Source organism: Nyctibius grandis, chromosome 9 (genome assembly GCF_013368605.1).
Source record: "Nyctibius grandis isolate bNycGra1 chromosome 9, bNycGra1.pri, whole genome shotgun sequence".
In the NCBI taxonomy this organism is placed as follows: Eukaryota; Metazoa; Chordata; class Aves; order Nyctibiiformes; family Nyctibiidae; genus Nyctibius; species Nyctibius grandis.
Window position 1 is genome coordinate 9,064,431 of NC_090666.1, and position 21,149 is coordinate 9,085,579.

At 45.4% G+C, this 21,149-nt stretch overlaps 1 protein-coding gene across 5 annotated transcripts in view; it reads left to right on the top strand.

The window, feature by feature from the left end:
• PLEKHM3 (pleckstrin homology domain containing M3) overlaps positions 1-20,148 on the top strand; it is a 107,660-nt gene extending 87,512 nt beyond the window's left edge. For 3 of the 5 annotated variants that reach the window (XM_068407423.1, XM_068407422.1, XM_068407424.1), the window contains exon 8: positions 364-6,877. In XM_068407423.1, coding sequence (XP_068263524.1) covers positions 364-541 — 178 coding nt within the window. In that variant the 3' untranslated portion in view covers positions 542-6,877. Of the gene's footprint in view, positions 1-363; positions 6,878-7,698; positions 7,828-19,969 lie in introns of those variants that run through there. The other 2 variants (XR_011048756.1, XM_068407425.1) reach the window with 2 other exon arrangements.
• The last annotated feature ends 1,001 nt before the right edge of the window (positions 20,149-21,149 follow it).

Consider the following 21,149-nt stretch of genomic DNA (forward strand, 5'->3'; position numbering starts at 1 on the left):
AAACTTGTCTTTCATAAAACAAAATTGGTGTCTATTCTGTGATAGACCTGAATGCTAGCTAATAAGAAGATAAGTATTAATTCTTCTAAAAATTTTTGTCTGTGAAGCAGAAGTGCTGGGAGAGATTCTCAGCAACTGAACATGGATGCAAGTCAACTTATTTTAGTGATCCTGAATAGCTTTACACCAGCAGAGGTGTGGGCAAGCCAGTGTCTTTTACAGCTCCACTCTTTTGAAACATAGCACTCTTTGAGCTACCAGAACTGTCTGAAGGAATGTCTACTGCCCACAATCCATGTGAAGTCCATTGCATGCTCTGGTCCTATTTTGTCATTCAATTTTGACACTAATTTGTGTTTGCAGGTGTGAAAGCTGTGGTGCTGTCTTCCACTCTGAGTGCAAAGTGAAGGCTGTACCATGTCCCAGGTGTGTCCGTAAAGAATTGCAGAAGAAGCAGAAATCCTTCTGGAGGCAACTGAATATGGATGAAAACTTCGAAGAGTCTTGCAACATGTTTGAGTTGTCATATCAGAACACATGAGTTCCTTAAGGCAGTGGCCAGCCTGAAGAGAATCCCTTTCCCAGCCGCCAGCTCAAACAACTTCTCAGCTTAGCTAGGCAAAAATCTGTTTGCAAAATAGTATCTGACCTTCTTCATCTGTGAATAGCAGCTGCCAATGTGGCCATAAAGCCATGTTGGCTTTGAAATACTAATGGCGAAACTGCATTTTGCATTGGAAGTCCAGCTGCTAGCTCTTGTACAAAATGTGGTTTACTTGAAATGCTCTAGGTCTAGCTAATTAAACACCCAACTTTTTCTTTTCCACTTCTGGAGAAGACTTTTCCTCAAGGCGGATAATATTTGCTGCCATGACATTATTTTTTATGTTGTTCATTTAGAATGGATGAATCATCTACTTATTTATGTGTATTACTTATTTATTATTAGCCTTGGCAGAGGTCCTGGTGAGGTGTTTCATGGAACCCAGTAGGGCAGGGATGATTTTAAACCCACCTGCTCCTTCTGATGTGGACACATGGCTCCATTTTCTCATGTTTCCAGAGAGCTATTTTTAAAGGATCAGTGCATTTACATCACTCCTCCCTGAGAAAAGTATCTCCCATCAAACCTTATTCAGGGTGCTTGCAAACATAAGACACAGAATAATTCCTTCAGCTATGTTTATATATTTATAACCACCCCAGTGAACTATTCCATACACACATAGGTAGGGGACTTGCTACTGTTTTTGTTCAGGCTGAGTATATCAGTCAAGCTCTGTCACTCTGTCACGATCTTCAGTAACGTGATGTTGGTTCTGACCTCCTGCTGGTCTTGCGTTTTAAGTCATTTTAAGTGTCTGCAATGGTTTTGTTTTTATTTCATGAAGTTCACTCTAAATGTTTCTCTAACCTGAACCTGTTAGACTGATAGTCAGGAAAGTGGTTTTGCCCACGTTAGTTAGACAATACCTCCAACATTGTGAAACGCTCGTTTGCTGTGTTCATGTGCAATTTCTGTCCTGTGTTCTCTGTGAGTGCTAAAGGATTTTATACTTCTGTAGTGACTTCCATGGTGGAGAGCAAAGTTCATTGAGGTTTTGCTCCACACACCTGGAACACAGGGAAGTAGTAAACGTGGTAAATTACATATCCTGTGAAAGGGGAATACGTGATGGATTTAACTGGAGAGATGTGTGTCATCACTGGCAGTACGTTTAATTCATTGCAGCTTCACCTCCAGTGAGCACTTAGAGATCTTCCTCTCTCCAGTCCATGTTCTTAACTCTTTCTCCAGGCCCTGCAGTAATATGTGTATTACATACATATGCAGCATTCACATATATGTATATAGTCACATGCATGTGTATTTTTCCTCTCCTCTCACATAGGTTTGTGAAAATGCAGAATACTGTTCTTTGCTTCCTATATAATCTGCAGGCTGTTGTATTCAAGGCAGAAAGCAGTCTTGATCGTCGAAGCACCTCACTAATTGCAGAAGTATTTTAAATAAAAGAACAGGGCACATCACACTTATGTTAAAAGGTAGAATGCTACAACGAATTGCCTTGTACTGAAGTATAAGTGGTTACCTTTCCAGCCTCCAGTCAAAAAAAGTAGCTGAATCTGAGCGTTCTCAAATTTGAGTGCAACTACTATATATATATATAGAAGCATGTTGATATCTATATACATGAGACAACCAGTGCCTTTCTTTTCCAGAAGTCCTTCTTGCAGTGGGATTCTTTGGAAGGAAGTGAGGGTTTTTCCATGCTCTTGGCAAAGTAGTATAGGGATTCCCATATTTAATAAACCTGGTGAATCATGCACCTTTGCACTAAAATTAATGCTTTCCCTACATAGGCAGTCTCTGTCTCAGCTCACTGTTCCTCATGTGAAATGAGTTGCTTTCGGCTATCATCCTTAAAGATATAATGTTCCTTGCAAGTCCATTCCCACGTGAAGAATTCCCTGCATGTTCACAAATGCAAACACTGGGGAAGTATTGTGGAATTAGTCATGCAAACAGGAACTGCAGTGGTACTGGCTGAATAAACAGTACGCTCCCATGGTGTTCAGCATGTGTCACCACAGCTAGCCCTGTGGCAAAGCCAGTAGCTCTGAAACTGTCAGAATCTGGCAGGTGCTACTTTGAATTAGCTCTAGACATAATGGTGGGTCATTAAAGAAAAAAAAGTGGTGTTTTTCATATCATAGTGCTCTGGTATTTAAGAACCTTACAGCACTGGTTCACGTCCACCTTGGTTTAGAGAAGGCTGCTTGTGTGCACTGTCAAAAACCTTATGGAGTCAAGGAATCAACGTTCAGACATTGCAAACTGTTAGTTACTTTGACAGATGTCCTGATCTCCAAAGAACTAGTTGTGTGGGTGGTTAGATATTCTAGTTGAATTCTGGAATAACAACATAGCGTTGGAGTTACTCCGGGTTTGTACAGGTATTGCAGAACAGTTTCTTTGCTAACGGAGATTTGCAGAAAAAGAAAAAAATAGTATGATGTTGGCAAAACCACTGGAATTAATCATGGGTCCGGAACCACTGCCATTACAAACAGCAAAGAGCAAATGCGTGTTGTTACGGTATGCTGGCAGTGTCCAATGCACTATGTAAAAGGATACTGTACAATACAGATGGGATTCATTTCTTTAAAATCCAATGTTGTTGTAAACAAGCCAGTTCCTAAAATGGATACATGTTCATTTCTACCTTGGAAAAGTAATACAGCTTCTCATGGTAGCTATAGGAGCAGACTGTAATGTGGAAGATGCTTTCCTCTCAGGGATGCCTAGCTCCTATCTGAAAAAAGTTATTCCATATGAACAGGTAAGATAAAGTCTTCTATCACTGCCTTTCGTAAGCATAATGAAAGGCTTGATCCTGCCCCCAGGAGGTGCCAATGCAGTAGGACCAAGCGCTATTCATTTTTCAGGTCTGCAAGGCAAAAAAATAAACTGAAACTACTGCTCAAGTTACTAACTCTCAAAAGACCCAACTCTAAAAGGACAGTTGTCCTGCAAGAGCCATCTGCTAGCAGGAGACGCAGCCTGGGGTTCTGTAGGTGGTTTGGGTGCAGACAACGCTGTACCCTTACGTGGTTGTCTCTGCTGTACTAACAGTGCTGTGTGCTGGTTCCCACTGCTACTCTTTTCCCATTCTGCAGCCCCTAGCCTGCACGTGGCTCTGCTCTGCAGACTTCTGGGTGGGCATCAGCTGGAAAAGTACCTTTCCAGATTGGATAACTCTCTCCCCACACACACAGAGGTAAAATTATGTATTAGGACTTGTAGTCTCGTCCTACCCATGCATGAAATAAATTTGAACAGTAGCATTTAATTGCAAATCAAGAATAAAAGGTGCTGTTTGTCTTCTTCACAGAGAAGGTGCTTTCATAGATGATGGAGGAGGAATTGATCTGTACATCCAGTTACTGCTTTTGCTTGACAGAACTTGTAATCAGTGTAGAAATAGGGTGCTTCACTGCAATGGAATATAGCCTGACTCTCTACGACTACTTAGAAACTCCTCATCTCAGTTTAGTTAGTCTGAGATTATTTTAATCTGGGACACTGTAAAGATCCTTATTCAAGTCTCTTTTCCTCTTTACCCTGACCCTCTAGCTTTCCTCTAATGGGGAGAAGGACATACCTAGGGGATGCAAACCGCAGCTTTTTTTTATATTATCAACCTATAAAAAGAGAAATTTGGGTCTCTTATGTAGAAATCTTTCTATTGCTTTTCTTTGTCTCTCTTAGGTGATGAAAAATGATGGCTTTGTGATATGACACAATATCCTGGCTGGCACATACCAATATGAGCTCATTGCTAGGATGATAGGAATTGGCAGTTGTGAGGGTTTCCTGGATAAGTGAGAGAAGGTACTTTTTGTTGAGGAACTTGGGTTTTTCACAATACTGCACAGGCTCTCGTGGCCCTGTTAGGAGTGAATCATCAGGGTACCTCTAGAGCTCCTCATGTCACAGCTGCTCTTAATGCTGTGTATATTATAATGGATTGATAATAATGTCCTGAAAGACTTAACAAAAAAAAAAGCAGAGGATGTCTGTTTACAATGAAATGGGGAAAGCTGCACAGTTGTATTTTGGTTTTCCCCTGTAGCAACAGAAGCCACTGAGTTTCCTGGGCTTCCCAAGGTCACAGCCTGGATTGCAGCTGACTGTTGATCTGTATAAAAGAAATGTAATTGAATAATAATCTCTCTTTTTTCCTGCTGCTCAGCTGCAAGCCACTCCCCTCTCTCTCTCACTGTCTCTGTCCCTGTCTTTGCTCACAGTGCTGAGCCTACAGCTAGACTTTGAGCTTCATAGCTCATTGTGTTGCTTTTGAACCAGTCAAGTCTGATCATTCTCTCCTTCATAATTTTTCTTCCAATTTTCCTTTCCCAGTAGAGTGCCTTACAGTACTGTATATTAGTGTCTATCTTCCTGTTTTGGATTTCCTGATTGAATCTGCTGTTCGATTAACTTGTAGGCTTAAACTGAAACTCTCCTGTGACTGCGCATGCTCTTTTGCAGGGACAGCTGAGTAAATCAGTTTGCTTGTTCAGCCCTCATGCAGTGAGCTCTACAGGCTGTATATACCAGCTCTGAAGACACCAAGCTGCATGGAAACCCCTCACTTTTGCTCAGTTTGGTGCCTTAAATTTTCAAAAGTGAAGAATTTTGTCAGGAATGCTATGCCATGATGCGTGTTTGGCATTGGAGCTTGAAAACCCTGCTCATAGCAATTTCCATCCTGCTAGGAGTGGTGACCATAACATTTGTTTACTATCTATGTTTTGAGAGGGAAATATGAGAAAAGATAGTATGGAGATGGCATTGGTTTTTCTCACCTATATTTTGAAGACTAGCTGGGCTTCTCTTCAGCCAGAAATGTGGTTGTGCTTATGTGAGACCTTCAGGAGCTGTGCGTATATAATAATGGTGAGCACTGGGCATTAAAATAGGATCAGGTCACGTGCAGTTTTGCTCCTCCTCAACCCACTGGCCAGCCCACACCATGTGGTGAGGGATTCCCGTACGGTGCTCCCTACCCGCATGGCACAGCTGGGTCCAGTGCTGTGGGAGTGAAGGCGTTGCCTCAAAGCTTAATTTTAATGCAGCCTGCTCCCCTGAAGGCTGACCCGGTCAGGGTTTGGTCAGCATTACCTTAGAGAGAGGTTTAACCTGCTTAAATTTTAGCATTTTTTGCTAAAGTATGTGGCTACCTCTTCCAGCACATGTCAGCCCACGTCCATCTTTTACGTCCACGTTTGACACCAGTAGCAGGAATCCCGTTTGACAACGGCAGTGCTGTTGCTGCATTTTAGCAGCGTAGTGAGGAGACAGCCTGGATGATAATGTGCAAAGTCCTTCTTTACTTGAAAACCCTGGTGTGCACACATTGGCTTGGGTTATATCTTAAAATGCCAATTTTGTCCAAATTCCTTAGGGTGGCCATTAATCCAAATCGCAAAGATACCACTTGTGGACAGCATCGGAGAAATCCAGGCCTGGAGAGCTATCAGCTGTCTAGGACCAAAGTGTATTAGGCCTTGTCTACATGTATAAGTGTCTGTGGCTCAATTATTTATTTATTGGTGTCTAATCCACACGTTAAACCAATAGAAATCGTTGAATACGCAGCATTGTTTTGGTGGAAAAAGGATTTGTTTCAGTTTTGCTTATGCACTTGTCTATAAAGTCAGTCTTGCTTAAACTGAAGTATGTTTTCAGACTGATTTTTGATGGCATTGATACCCGTGATATCAGACTAGCTTATACTGGTCCCTTCTATACTTGAGCTAAGCAAAAGTAAGAGTTCATGAGCAAAATGTGTGTTTGAAAGGTTTTAAGCGATAAAGGCAGCTTCCAAATGAACTTTAATTCAGTCGAGGCACTTAGAAGCAGGGGGAAGCCAGGCGTGAGCAGCAGAATGCAGTGGCTGGTGCTGTCCCTGGCAGCCTGCGCTTTCCTTCCCACCAGAGCACCAGCTCACCTGCAGCACTTGCAATGGATTTTAGCATCACTGGCAGTTCACCCTGAGTTTTCGGAAAACCATTACGTGTGTGTGCTACTCTGTTAACTTATTGGCAACATCATTATGTGTGTTTCATTGTTCCTGTGTTTGTATTGCATTTTTTTTTTACTTTTGACAAGGATTTTTTTTAAATTGTCTGCATCTACTAGGCAATAGTCTTAATTTATTATTGATGTGTAATAATGTTATAATTTAAATTCAGGAAGTTGAATTGCTTGTTAGCACTTGAGCAGGGTCTATTTGGGTTCACTTATGACAGCATCAGAGCACCAGTCCCTCCTGTATAAAGGCAACTCTCAATAAACAGTAAAAAAAAGTTACTCGTCCTTTTTAATTTGCCTTCTGGTGGGTACTGCCCCGTGGGTAGGACAGTTTTGAAAGAATGCTAGTTTCCTTAAAAATGCTAATCTGCTGGTGAAAGTCTTCCAAATCTAAGCAAATTATAGTAGTTACTGTTCCTGGTTCTGAGCCAGAAGGTCTCTGGAAATACTGTCAAGGACTGCATCAGGCTTTGTGGGTTTGGATTCCCAGTTAAATCTCTTAAGTGTTTTTTGAAAGCCACAAATGCCTGGATTTTTAATGGTGCTGACCCCCAGCAGCTCCCAGGGGGCCTTATTGGAAGCTGTTGTTGTTGGGCACCTTTGGATACGGAGCTCCTGGGAGGCACAGGGAGGCAGCTCCCCACTGCATGGCTGTCAAATGGAGCTCTGCCAGAAGGGTCCAGGCTAAGGGCCTTGAATCCTAACCTAAGTAAGGGAGACATCTCCCAGCTGGACTGAAGGGACCACGGAAGGGCTGGGAGGGCAGGATTTTGCCCATGTTGTAAGGGCTGTCCAACCAACGGATGTAGGAGCAGGCATGATTCCTGCTCTTCTGGGCTGCTTTTTCCAGTGCACCAGCTGAGGAGCTTCTGCAGCTCCCTGGAGAGGTGGATTTGGTGACCATAAGGATTGCAGTGCTGAGCTGTGGTGGGAGCTCATGGGCCTAAACCCCCTGTCTGATGGTCCACAGAGAAATCCACACCTAGCCCCATGTTCTCGTGGCCTTAGAAGAGAAGGATATATCCCCTCCCTTACTGCCCTCCTGCCCCTCCTCAGAAAGACCAGAAGTCCACCAGGAATGTCAATCCTCTCTCCTGCAGGAACCTTTGGACTTCATCCCTGTGATGAAATCAGCTACAGGCAATGAGTTAATGTTTGACCAGGACCACACAAGCTGCGCAAGAAAACCATGTGCAAGACCTTCTCTTCCTCCTTATTTGCTTTACAAGGTGAGCAAATTCCGTTATGATGTCTCCTTCCCCTTTCACTGCCACCTCCCCTCCTCACTTCACCCTGTAAGAAATGGTGGGAAAAAGCATCAACACGGAGCAGAGACCATGGGGTCTGGGGAGCCTAGGAGGAGCACTTTGGTTGTTTTTTTTGTCCTCCTGTGGCTGTATTTACACGGCTTCTTTTCTCCTCTTTGCCCCTTCCCAGCCTCTCTGTTGTGCTCTCTTACAGCGTATGAACCGTCACTGAAATGAGCTGCTGAAGGGACATACTCCAATAACTGTCATGGGCAACTCGGGGCTGGAGTTTCAAGCAACATTTCTTTTGGTTTCAGTCAGGAGCTAAAGTGGTGGAATTTTTCTCCCTGTTGTACATTGTCATTACGTGAAAGCTGTGCCCTCCAGGGAAGCGTAACTCTGCCGATAAAACCATATATTGACAGCCCTGCTCTTAACTCCTGCACGCACGCCCCCAAAAGCCATGCTTTTTGGGTTGTTCTGCTAATCGTTTGTGTTAATTTATCAGCTAGCCTTTAACGCAGCAGGCCACAGAAAGTACCAGTCGGACTGTGAATTGCAGGTCCCTGGGGAAACGGTAGCAAAGTGGCATTTATTTCTGATGCTGAGCAAGTGGGACAGGCTGGCACCCACAGAGTATCCACCCACCTTGTTCTCTTCATGGTACATACTCCTCATGCTGGTGGGACATGTCGGTGTTTTATAACCACATAAGCTTTTGTGTTTGGGAATGTTAGATCGTGGGCAAATCTTATAACCCCTTAGGTCCAACAGCCAGTCTTTTGGATTTTGTTCTTTCTTGTTCTCGTTGCATGTTAAATGCTTTACAATAGCTTGAGCCAGGAGAGTGATCATCTCCTGTGGCCAAGTCCCGTGAGTGGTATTACGGTTCATATCACCTGAGTGTGCCAAGCCCAGCTCCAGCTCTTCTCTTAAAGGTCAGGACAGTTCATTTTTAAAAAGTTACCCTTCTAGCTCTTAGATCAAAATTAACAGTGTTTGGTTTAATATGGGAAGTTGACTGCTTTTCTAAAATGTGGCAGAACTGGAATGCAGCCCTTCTTCTGGGAACAAGTGACAGAGTCCACAAGATTATGAAGTCCTGAGGACACTGTCTAAATCAAGTGGTACAAACTCCTTGTCCAGAACTGTGCTCCAGGCTCAAAGAAATATTTTTTTTCTTTCAACTTTTACACAACATGTATGATCCAATCCCGATTACAGTAATAGAGTAACCCAAATGGAGCTAGCTTTCTCCTTTTGTCCTTAGGGATGGAGACTGACCTTCCAGGTCTGAGGCTTACCATACCTTTTCAGTGAAAGGCATGCAGAGGCACACGAAAATATTCTGGGACTGTGTGTTCGTAGCTCTGGACTGTCTTTTTAAAATAGTTCTTGTTTAACTAAATACTCTCCAAAATAGTGGTCCCATCTAGAGGCCTGAGTATTATCACTATACGAAGGTGGTGAAAAGCATCTCTGATAATCAGGTGTCACAAATAAAACCAGACAAAGTCTCCAAGGCAAGCAGGAGTAAATTCCTACCATTTTAAGAGCAGACAAATATAAAACTTGGTATTGAGGCTGTAAACATGCTAAAAAGTCAGTGTGCTGTTTCCAGTAAGTGACTTTTGATTTTCTATAATTGAGTTTGAGGCATTAGCCTCAGATATTAATAATGAAGTTGCGAGGCTCATCTGGAAAGCAAGAGAAGTCAGATAAGAGCTTGTGTTAAGGGATGAACTTTCATTGACTTGAAAGTTCCCATGTATTTATCGTGTAGGTACAATATGATGTATTTACAGGTGAATAAGAAGGAATTGTTAGTAAAGTTAAGTATTGTTTAAAAATAAGAAAGTGCAAGTTACTGATTCTGTGTAGGAAGGTAATAAATGTCATCAGTGTGCATGGAGCAGTTCAGTCCAAAGTGCTTTCATAGCACTAAAGATTATAAATTAATCTCATTTGTGAATGACACTGCAGGCAGGTACCTAAAATACAGCAGCTAAGTCATTAAACATGATCAGTGTCTCTCCACTGAATTGTGCCTTGCCCTGCAAGTAATCCCACTGGTTTCTGAGAGCAGGAGATACAGACTCCTGTGGCAGCAAGGTTAGGGTGGAAGAACTGAGACCCCAGCACCATTCTGTCATCAGACATTGGCACGCAATTGCTTGTGACACTGGTGGACGTTGTTTGTTGTGTACATATTGCAAAATGTCTTGTTCTGGCTTGGATTCTGCACTTCTGAAGAGCGCTCATTTCTGATTTAACAGACAGCGTGATCGATCCTTTAAGCAGAAACAAGCTCTGCTGACTCCAATGAAAGCTGCAGTTTGTGAAAGAACCAGAGCTGGCCTCTCAGTGTTTAGAGACATGAGCTGTAGCAGTGTATAAAATTGGCAGATTCCTTGTAAAATGCAAGTGCATCTAGCACGGAGTTAACCCTGGGTGATAGCAGGTAAAAGAGGGCAAAAGTGTAATAAAATATGGGTCTCTACTGTAGGTATTTACACGGTATTGACATTGTTAGCTGTGCTCAGAGATTTATGTCAAGTGTTACTGCGCTGTCATAAAACAATAAAGTACTTCTGTGAAGGGTTTAGGGCAAAGGGGAGGCAGAGAAGTCGCACTATATAAGGCCCTCCTCCAGCACCCGTGGTAATCCATGGGAATGTTTCCATAGCTGTCGGCAGGAGCTGTGTGGAGGCCTGCTAGGGGAGGGCGTGCAGAAGTGCCATGTTTACTATGTTTAGAGCAGGTAACTAGCGATTTTGTCTCAGAGAGGATATTGCCACCACCAAATTTTAGGAGCCTAACGCAGCTGACAAGTCCACCTTGCAATCAGTGGAGAGAGATGAGGGTTCCTCCCGGGAGCAGGGATGTATCTGAACTGAATTGTCCTCTGGTGTTTCGTAGAAATGCTGACAATGACCCATAAAAGCTTAGAGATTACATTAAGAAAAATACTGTGCTCAGGTTGGCCATGAGGTGAAAAGGGCAAGAGTCCAGTGTCCCAGGGTTTCTACACAGCGTACCCTGGACTTGGCATGCTTTCAGCTCTAGGCTGTTGCAGCTCTGCTTCTCGCGTTGGGCTCACAGTAGTCTTCCCCTCGATATTTTGGCTGCAGGACCAGACTTTGCAGCTGAGCTCAGTGTTTATATGTAGTGGACCAAACTGAAATGCCAGTCCCAATCAGTCAGAGCACCAGGGAGTTTAGATCCAGACGCAGTGCCTGCCTGTCCATGGGTCTGCAGCTCCAGTTTGTCCTCCCTGCTCATTGTCTTTGCTCTTCATGAGGTTATGGCAAGATTTCTTCTCCAGGCCATGCAGATACATGGAACCTGTTACTCTTGCTGCAGTAAAGTATTGCTTTTCCACTAGAGGTGGTTCCTATGTAGTTATTACCCGGTTAGATGCCACTGCATGGGAAGGTGTTTTCCTGCTTCTTTACAGAATGCAGGAGGTAATTCTTTTCCATCAAAGCATTTAGCAGAAGCGTTCCCCACCATAGCAGTCCCACAGTTGTCCTGCGAGGGGTGGGAGAGTTACCTGCTTCCTGACCCTGCTCTGCACAATGCTTCTCAAAAATTAGCCAGCTTCAAAGAAGAGAAGCATCTCTGTCGAGGAGTGACATTTCAGAGCCCTTCATAAACCCAAGTGCTGCTGCCAGCCTGGCTTGCTTTGCTTTCCCTGGCAGGAACCAGATGCTCCACACCTGCTGGTCTTTACTGTTCTCTGAGGGAGCCGATATGGGCTGTTTGGAAAACAGGTGGGTAGGTGTTGAGCGCTTCAGCATCTTACCCCACATCTCTCAACTATCTGAATTAATTTTGAGCCTAGGCAACTGGATGAGCCTTCCATACTTCTTTCTCAGAAGCGTTGCCCATGCTGTTCCCTGTCCTGGATTTTATCTTAAAAGCTAATGAGTAGAGCTGAAATCTGTCCCTCACTCATCAGATACATCAGCCTCCAAACTCCAGGGCTGACTTCACACTGGGGCAGCTCTCAGAGTCCATGGGCTCACTCCAGCCAAATCTGTGTGAGACTGGGCTGGTCCCTCCCTCTGAGTCCTGGGAGGTGTTACTGTGGCAATAAACAGCCTCAGTTCCATGGCACCTGATGTCCCTGTCATTCCTCCGGTCCTCAGCTCAGCTGGTGCCGAAGATGTGGCCCAGGTTTGTTCCCCTACTCCCAACAGCACTGCAGGAGCACCACCTACCCCAGCAGAGCACTGTAGGACACCCTGTCCTTGCATCGCACTGTCCTTGTGCAAAAAAAGGGGATATTAGGCTCCGTTCAGTCAGAGGTGAGCACTCTGTCCCACATGCGTACCCAAAGCAGAGTGCTGCAGCACCAGCATCCCCTTGGCTTTGTGTGTGATCGTTTTCTGTGAATATCTCTGTGGTGTCCTCATCACATGAGCTCTTCAGCCTCTGGGATGGTGAGACAGCTTGGGAGATTGAGATGACCCTTTTAGTTTGCACATCTCTTACTCTGCATAGCCACCCATTAAAATTATTCGCTTTACCCTTCTCCGTAGGAATTCGGGGGGAACCTTGGAGCAAACTGCTTGGGACTGGCAGGGATGCGGCAGAGACGTGGAGCAGAGCGTATCTCTCGCTCCTCACACCCCTTCTCTTCTTTTCATTGACCAGCCTCGCTGATTGGAAAAGACCCACGTCCCCCCCACGGCCCCTCTTCCTCCCCAGCCGCACAATTGTCGCCGCCAATTAGTGCATTGTTAGGGCACACAATGGCGCTGTGGCCACTGGAATGGGCTGCTTTTGTGCGTCTCCAGTCGGCCGTAGGGGCAGTCAAGATTCATTTAGGGCCTTACACAACATGGACAGAAAATACTATCAGAAAAGCATAAGGGGGAAAGAAAAAGGGGGAGAGAGAGAGGTAGGAAGGGGGGGCGCAGTCTGCTATTCAGGGGTTAGCCCGGCCGCATGAAAGGCCCAAGAAGCAGTGCCACATTGAAGACGCCCCTTGGAACACAAAAAGGAACCAGGGCTTAATAGTAATTAGTGGGCAAACTGCAAAGAGCGATGTGGCTCTCCAGTGAATTGTTCCTGCGCTTACTGCCACCGCTGCCCCTTCCCCCTTCCCTCCGGATCCGGCTGGGAGGGGAGCAGCTCGGGGATGGGAATTGGCAGCCCTCCTTTACCCACCACGCTCTGGGGAGGCCCCGTCCAGCTCTTCTTTGTGGCAGGTAAATTGGATTTCATTCTCTAAAGCTCGCAGCCAATTACAGGAGGTGCTTTGCAGCCAGAGCAAGGCACAGGGGTATGGTTTTGGGATCAGCACTGTGCCCGTGTCAAGGACCTTTAAAGCAGCCTTGTCCCTTTTTGCAGCCTGGCATGACACACCTTGTCCCTGGGCTGTTTGTCCGTGGGCTGTCCCTCTTCCCCGAGCAGAGGCTTGGAGGTCACTGCTGTTGTTCTGTTCTGCTTCCGTTGCTTCCCTCTTTGCTCATAAAAAAATCACCTGTACAGGTTTTTACGATCTGTTTAGGGAAAGGCCTGAAAGCAGCTCGGTCAGCTTAGTAGCAGTGAGGAATCTGCTCAGGCTGAAGACCAGACCTTGCCCTCCCTTCTTCACAAAAGACTGCACAGCACAAACAGCACCTGCATCCACCCCTTTCCCCTCACTTCTGTGCCAGCTCTCCATCATGCTAAGGCCTTCACTGGTACTTACAGAATTTCTTAAAGCACATTTTGGCCCAGCATGGCTTGGGCTTGTGTTGGGTAGCTGCATTAGTGTGCAGCTGAACATGTTTAATCTCTACTTCTGTAGAGGTCAGCTTGTTCCTGTTACCAGTCTCAGCTCATCTCCTGAACTGCTCGTACTAGGTTTAGTCAGGAGCTTATGTGCCCAATGGAGTTAGCTGTGTCTCAGGAATATGCCAAATTAAAAGATCTGTAAGGCAGATCTTAAGCACATAAATATGCTTAGGTATTGAGGAGAAATTGAGGACATGTTAGCCCAAATGGAAAGTACACAGAGACGTAAAATTATGAATCATTCCTTTTATGTTATCAGGGAATCTTAATAAAATCTATGGAAGAAAGTTGCAGGGCCTGGTGGTTAGTTTGTTGGCTCTTCTCAGCTAATGGATGTGTGCTTGGGCTGTCCTTGGGTACAGGGGTGCTGGAACAAGTGCTGATCTCAAGCACAACCACACACAACCCCACAAACTTAAATTGGGCTCTTGTGGATTCAGCTCAGTATAAATTAGACCAGACACCAACCAACCAACTTTAGCAGTCTCTGCTGGAAACTTTTCCAAACTCAGCATGTGAAAGTGATATACGCGCACATACACACGTATGGTTCTGGATCAGTCTAGGAACTGAAAATACTTCCTAATTTCCTCTGTTAGCTACAGGTACAACACCCTCCTCTCTCGAAGATACCCGAGCAAGCTTAGGAAATGCAGTTGCTGCTCCAGTACTGACCTTCTTCCATGACCTGGAAGCCACAGCCACTCTGTATGTCTACACAAAACAGGTTTGATTGTATTAGAACAGCGGAAATAGGATTCACAACCAAGACTGTTCGTCTGTCCAAAATCCCATCACGGGTTTCACACGAAGCTGAGGGCAGCACAGTGGGCATCAAGGACTTGGCTGGTGTTGCTGGGTTGGCTCCTGCAATGCAAACACAATCAGGGAGCTCACAGCGTACATGTCTCACAGATAGAGCTGGTTGAAGACACTGTCTCGCAACACAGGACGTGTCTGTCTCTCACCAGCCACAACACGTCCTCTTTCTGCTAATTAGCAGCATCCCTGGCAGAGTCTTAGCTGAAAGGATTACACTGTCTTCTTACCTTGCCCTCTCCCTTTCTCCCCAAAGATGGATGTTTAGTCCTGTCAGGATGCAGCCTGGCCAGTCCAGGTAAGGAATTGGCCTCGTTCCCCTCCAAAATGCCCCTCTAACAGAAAGGGATTTTGTCTCCAGGACGATCAGTATGGCCCTGACTGAACGGACACCCAGCCTCGCATCAGACACGCAGCCTCGCATCCCTGCGAGGGATTGTCAGCCTAACGTGCTCTAGTGGAATGGAAACAGAGAGCAGTATCTCTGCAGCAGGAGCCAGAATGGTCTTTCTCCAGCTCAGGGATGAAGGGTTGATTTCCCAGTTCTGTGTGGCCATAAGGGCAAATCACAGAATTTTTCTGTCTGCAAAAGCAGGGAGAATTATCTGTTCTTTCTCCTGTTTTTTTGTGTTCTTTGGCTGCTCAGCCTGAGAGCTGTTTGTACTGTAGGTACATTTAGCACCTAGCATAGTGAGGGGCAAATAATGAAGTTGTATGGTGGAAGCTTGCGTCACCAGGACATATCCCAAGCAGGGCAACGTCACTGTGTGCTTGATGGTGCTGCACATTGCACTGAGGTACAGGATTTAGAGAACGGATTCCTTCCTTTGCCCAGCAAATCTCTTGATGTGCTCCCATTCTGTAACACTGGTCCCTGCTAAAGCGGTTGCTATTTAAGATTGAGCTCTGTGGATCACTTGCGTGTGTTAATTCTTCACATCTAACTAATGCCTGAATGTGAAGGTTGCTAGCAACATCCTTTCCAAAATCCCTTTGACCTCTGTGTTACGTTATCCTATGAATGACTTGCAGAAGGAAGTAATCAAAACATGTATAGTTCCAGCTAGTGCTGATTGCCTTTTCATCTGTTTCTTTCTCTTTCTACTTGTGTCCAATAAATGTTGATTATGCAGGGATTTAAATCTGTATTTCAACATAATTTGGTTCATTTGATGTGAATGACATGACTCACTAAGCCTTAGCTCCGAGTATTCCTCCAGCCCCGTGTCAAGCACTTCAAGGATGTCAAAAGCAGATATGGAGAATCTGAAGTGCCTGGTCTTAGCAAGAATGCCTAAAAGGTCAGGGAGAGGCCATTGTTTCAGGAGGTCTCTGGCCTTGATACTTACCAGTTCATGAAAACCTGAAAACACAGCACGTGTGTGTTGCACATGAACTTCCTCCTTCCAGGGTACTATAGATGAGTACGCATACACAGTAAAGCTTTCAAATGTTGTATGATTTTTTGATTGCCTCTGATCTTGAGTGGGCAATGTGGCATGTTGTAAAGGAGTCCAATTTCCAGAGGACAAGTCTGTAACAATTTCTGGGAATAAAGATTAACCCTTAAGGTTGCCTCAAGAGGGACCAGGTTCACTGCATCTGGAAAATCTTGATCACAGCGTCTTGAGAGGTTAGTGAAGAAATGCAGTCAAAGCGGCTTATGTGTTTGAAACCTATTTTGGTTGTATGGAACTGTATTTTCAGGAAAGGCCAGACTGAACTTCAACTATTCTGAACATAGACTGAAGTTGCTCTTAACAGCAACAGTTGTTATCATATGTTTTTCACCAATTCATAGAATTTTAAGGCTAGGAGAGACCACGCATAACTGCAGATGTTCATACCAATAGCAGTTTCTTTGTAAAGGGCCAGTTCCACATAGACAGAAGGTTTCTTGGAAACATTTCTGTTTTGACTGACCGACTTTCTCTGAAAGCCAGGCAGGACCTAAGGGACAAGTGCTCACTGGGCTGATCCCTAGCTCAAGCCTGCCTAGTTTCCCAGCAAGCTCCTGGCACCCCAGGATTTCCGTGTCCCCTTCTCCAGGACTTCCCCCATCCTGTGCTCCCAAGGCCTCCCCAGGCAGGGGGCTTCTAGGACTTCTCCACGTTGTGACAGGAAACCTCCTACCTTTTCGTGATGCTGCAGGATTTCTCAGAAGTATGGGCAGCTTGCCCTGTTTGGCACAAACTAGTGTTTTTTTACCTTGTTTTTTAATGCTGGAATTTTTCACAAAACAGAAATTGCAGGTTTCAGCCAGCTTCAGTCCAGGCTGCTTTAGTGTTTTCTCCAGAGGATTTTGCACATTGGCCATTACACACCTGCATCCTAACTCCGAAGTATTTGCTACAACATTTCTAGCCAGAGTTTCCTCTAACCTTTCTCTCTCTTTGCTGGATTAGAAAACTGCTTACTACTTTTGTCCCTGGAAATAAAGTACTGCAACTGTAACTGTTATTATTTACACTTCAGTGTGACACAAGCAAATAAAAACAAGTTTCCCAAAGTTGTGGCCTGAGACAGGGCAGGGGAAGCACTGTGCCAGAGCTGAACTGCTTTGAGCAGTTTCAGCCTGCAGGTCTCACAGCAAAGGAGAGGGCAGAAAAAGGAAGTACCTCTTTAGAGATGGCATTGGTCTGAAGATAAAGCAAGCAGTAATTAGTCTGTATTATTATTATTTCATAGAGGCATTTGATAGCTCCCACGTGTGAGCTGGGGTTTTGTTTTACTCCTGTGGTCAGAGCCAAAGCTGGTGTCAGCCAGCGCCGATCTTTGCCGGGCAGTGAAGCCATGCTCCTTCATGCTTGCCAGGGGCAAGGCTTCTCAAATCTGCACCGGTGTTCAGAAGCCAGCTCTTGTATTTTTGCATGCCAGCCCCCAGCAGGTTACAGGGAAGTGGTGATGGTCCCACCTCACAGGGTGTTAGATGTGCCATCGTGAAAACGACAGCTTCTGGCTGTTAAGGTCACCTTTGCTGGACATTCAGATCAGACAGGGCAAAACTCGTGTGATTCGTGGCAAATGCCCTGCTCTCTCAGCTGGGAAGTGGCCTGAGCTGCTCAGACCGCTAGAGAGGCGAGCACTGGCCCCTTGGTTGAGAAAAAATCTCAGATTTCATGCTTCAAGGTTGCTCATTTGGCAGCTTTCCTGAGAGCTCAATTCACTTACAGCTATAAGCATACCAGTATAAGTGCGATACAATCACCCTGCTTGGAAATCCCAGTGGAGCAAAGTATTTAACTCTGAAAAATTCTTGGAGTAACTTCTTTGCAATGTATAGAGCAGCAAGCATGTCAGAAACAATCTAACTGTGTATTTAAACAGTCATTACTGCCTTCTGGGTAAATAACACATGTTTTTAAAATGGTCTCTATACACAATAGACGCTAACACAATAAATCCTAATTGCTCTGAAGGACCCATTAGGCTCTATCAGGTCAATACATGGCGGAGGTTTTTTGAAAGTCACTCACCCTGTTGTTACATAAGCCACAATTTGAAAGCCCATAAATAAGTATTTGCCCAATGAAGAGTGAGGGCTTTGCCAGGGCCATACTAATTTATCATGTCAGCTTCACTATGGGGACTGTTTTCTTTTCAAGGGCCAATGTAAAAAAAGAAAAAAAGGCACAATGTGATGTGTTTCAAAAACTACATATCTGAAAAGTTTAAGGCTGCAGTATGCCCCCCAAGAAAATCAAATGTAAAGTTCACTGCCTCCTCATCTCAGCATTGTGTGAATCACAGCAAGGAGATTCGAAGATCAGCCATGGCTGTGGCGCTGGTGGCCAGGCTGTGGCATGGCAGGGACCCTTCCTCACCCCCACCGACCCTCCTGTGCCTTTGGGCCAGGGCCCTGATCCTGCCTCTTTCTTCTGCATGCTGTGGTGGTGGCACCTCAGGAGAGGAAAACCCCTTCGGGGTACCAACTGCGCCTCGTGGAAAGGAGTCCTGCTCCCTGGGGAGACCAATGGAAACTGATTACGTACATTTTATGTGCAATTATATGTACAATATAGTTAAGTAATTGATGAGTCCGGCAAGATGAGCTTCAAATGCAGCCACTCTTCCTGATTTTACTTTAGTCTTACTTATCTGAACTTCTGGTAGCATTTTACAAACTGCAGCGCTTGTGTCAGGTGTTGCTGAAGTCTGTGTCACTGCTAGAAATCAGATTTTTCATTAATTCACTCAGAAGTTCTCTAGTTCTGTGTAGCTTTTGGAATATGACTACAGTTTGGCGTGGTTTTATTTCCCTGCAATATTTTGAGGTGTGTAATTGTACAGGTGTATTCAAAACCAAACAGTATTGATGTAGGGTAGGGTTTTCAAGGGAATTTTAACAAGACATCCATGGTGAAAAGCATTCAATTGATTTAAATCTGAATTCCTGTCCCCAGCCCACAGCTTTTAAATCATTAGGGCACGTGAGAAAATGTTTGCCGCTGCTGCTGTTCCCCTTCGGTGGGGTTCAGGTGCTGGGGTCCCTCTGCAAATGGTGGCGGTGATTCTCATTCTGCTCTGCCTGCTTGTGGAGGGCTAAAAGCTGCCCTGTCTCCCTACCTGCCACCTCCCTCCTGTCTGTGGGGCAGCAAGGACCTTGGTCTCTTATTTAGGAGCCCCCTCCAGGTCCAGTTATGCGAGGTCAGTCTTGGTGCTGGGGTTTGCAGTGCTGGCAGCCCACGGCCCCACGACTCTCAGGCGGGAATGCAAACGCTTGCCACGGGTCAAAGCAGAAGCATGCCTGTCTTGGTGCGGCGTACAGCCACGTCCTGTGCGCAGGGGAAACATCCATCTCCTTTTGTACCAGTGCGTGGTGGGTCTGCTGTGCTGGAGCTGGCACGTCCTGATGCCAAACGTGACGGCTGTCTGTCCCTGCACCCACAGCAGGCAGCAAGGCACAGCCTTGCCAGTCTCGTGCTGCTGCAAACTGCCCCGCGGTCCCCAGCACCCCCTCACTCCAGCGGTTCGTTATCAGGGGTCACTGCTGATTCGAGCAGTGCCTGAGCTAGCACAGCCTCCAGCTGGGGTGACTGGCAGGCTGCCCACTGGCACCAGGAGCCTATAGTCACCTGCGCTGGGCCCCCAGTGCTCCCTTCCCAGGAGCCGGAGACTTGTCAGCAGTGCAGGCAAAACCAGGATTTGCTGCGCCAAGCAGGAAGGGTCGAGGGCCAGGGAGGGCTCACTGGTCCTACAACGATAGGGGCAGGAGGTGCCAGCCCTGCGTTGGTACAGGCAAAGCCAAGAGTGAGATCAGTGCTCCCCAGCTTTGTCCCTGCCCAGAGCCTGGGCTGAAAAGCTCTTTGCAAAAGTCTGCTGAGTTCACTGACAAGGGCAAGGGCAACAGCTAGTCTTTACAAAGGAAGCTCACTTAGGCCTTTTCTAAAGTCTTTTAAAAGTCACAGTAACCTTCACAAAGGAGCTTGTCCAGGTAAACAGCGTAGGCTGACGATACAGCAGCGAAAGAACCAAACACAGAAATACTTACCACTTTTTTACTTTCTCCTTCTTCCAGGAAGCGCTGCATCCCAGCTGAAAATGCCGCCACAGGTGGAAGGTATGTCCGTGAGGACACCTACGTTGTCAGCCCATGCCCATATCCTCTGGGCCAGAGTCAAGAGCAGGGACTAGCTGGACTTCCAAGCAGACCTCTCTAGCACGGTGGAGCTTCGTGATTCCCTCTGCAACACAAATGAAAGGTAAAGCGATTTCCTAATAATTTGTAGAGGTTTTTAACAACAACAGGAAGTTCTTAGGGGTGGGAAACACTTTCTCTTTTGTCTCCAGGGTTTGGCACAGTAGGTTTTGTGCAGGCACAGCTTCTGTCACTAATAGTGCTGGGTGCAAGTACAGCACTGTACTCTCATACTGTACTGTAGAGATGAGTAACAAGCCTATCAACTGTACTTGCACTTACACCATATTTAATGCTGTTCTGGTTGCTCTGCTACGTATTCATAAAAAAAAAAGGGGAACAGAAGCACAGAGCAAGCCAACAGATGTCTACCTGGCTCTTAATTGGATTTTATGTGTCCCCAGTGTAGCGAATACAGCATTATTTACAGCCAGGCTCTAAGAATTAGATACATCTGGAGGAGTGGCAAAACCTGAACCAGGCTACAAGAGCTGATAGATTAACTGAAGCGAAGAGCTGCCCCATTTTCCCCTTCTTATCTTCTCCCTTCCCACCTAAATACCAGTTCGCCATTGTGTGTCAAATCAAACCAAGATATTGCTCAAGGGAATGCTTAAAAATTAAAAAATACCAGCAAAAAAGAGAATTTCGGCTCTTGTGGAGCTTCATCAGCATTTTCTAATTGTACAGCAATGATGATAATAAAAAGGCTGCCCTCTGCTCTCAGCTATAATTTGGATAATCAACTGAAAGCCATAATGAAACTGTCTGTGATTGCTTTCTGCTGGGCTGCTAGTTCACAGAAACTCGTTGTTGGGGAGAATTAAAAGTTATGACTCCTGCTACAGGGATATGCCATTGTGTTCCAAAGGAACATGTGACTTGTAATTCTCTTCCGTATAGCTTTCTTACAGGCAAAACTTAAAGCATAAAGCAAAAAGGTGTAGGGACTTGAGTGCTTTTTTGCCTTTTTTTGCCCTTTTTAAAAAGAGTTGTTAAGCATCAAGGTTGAGACAGTGTCAAATGATATGCAGGCCTGGGCTGGGTGCACTTGTCTGGT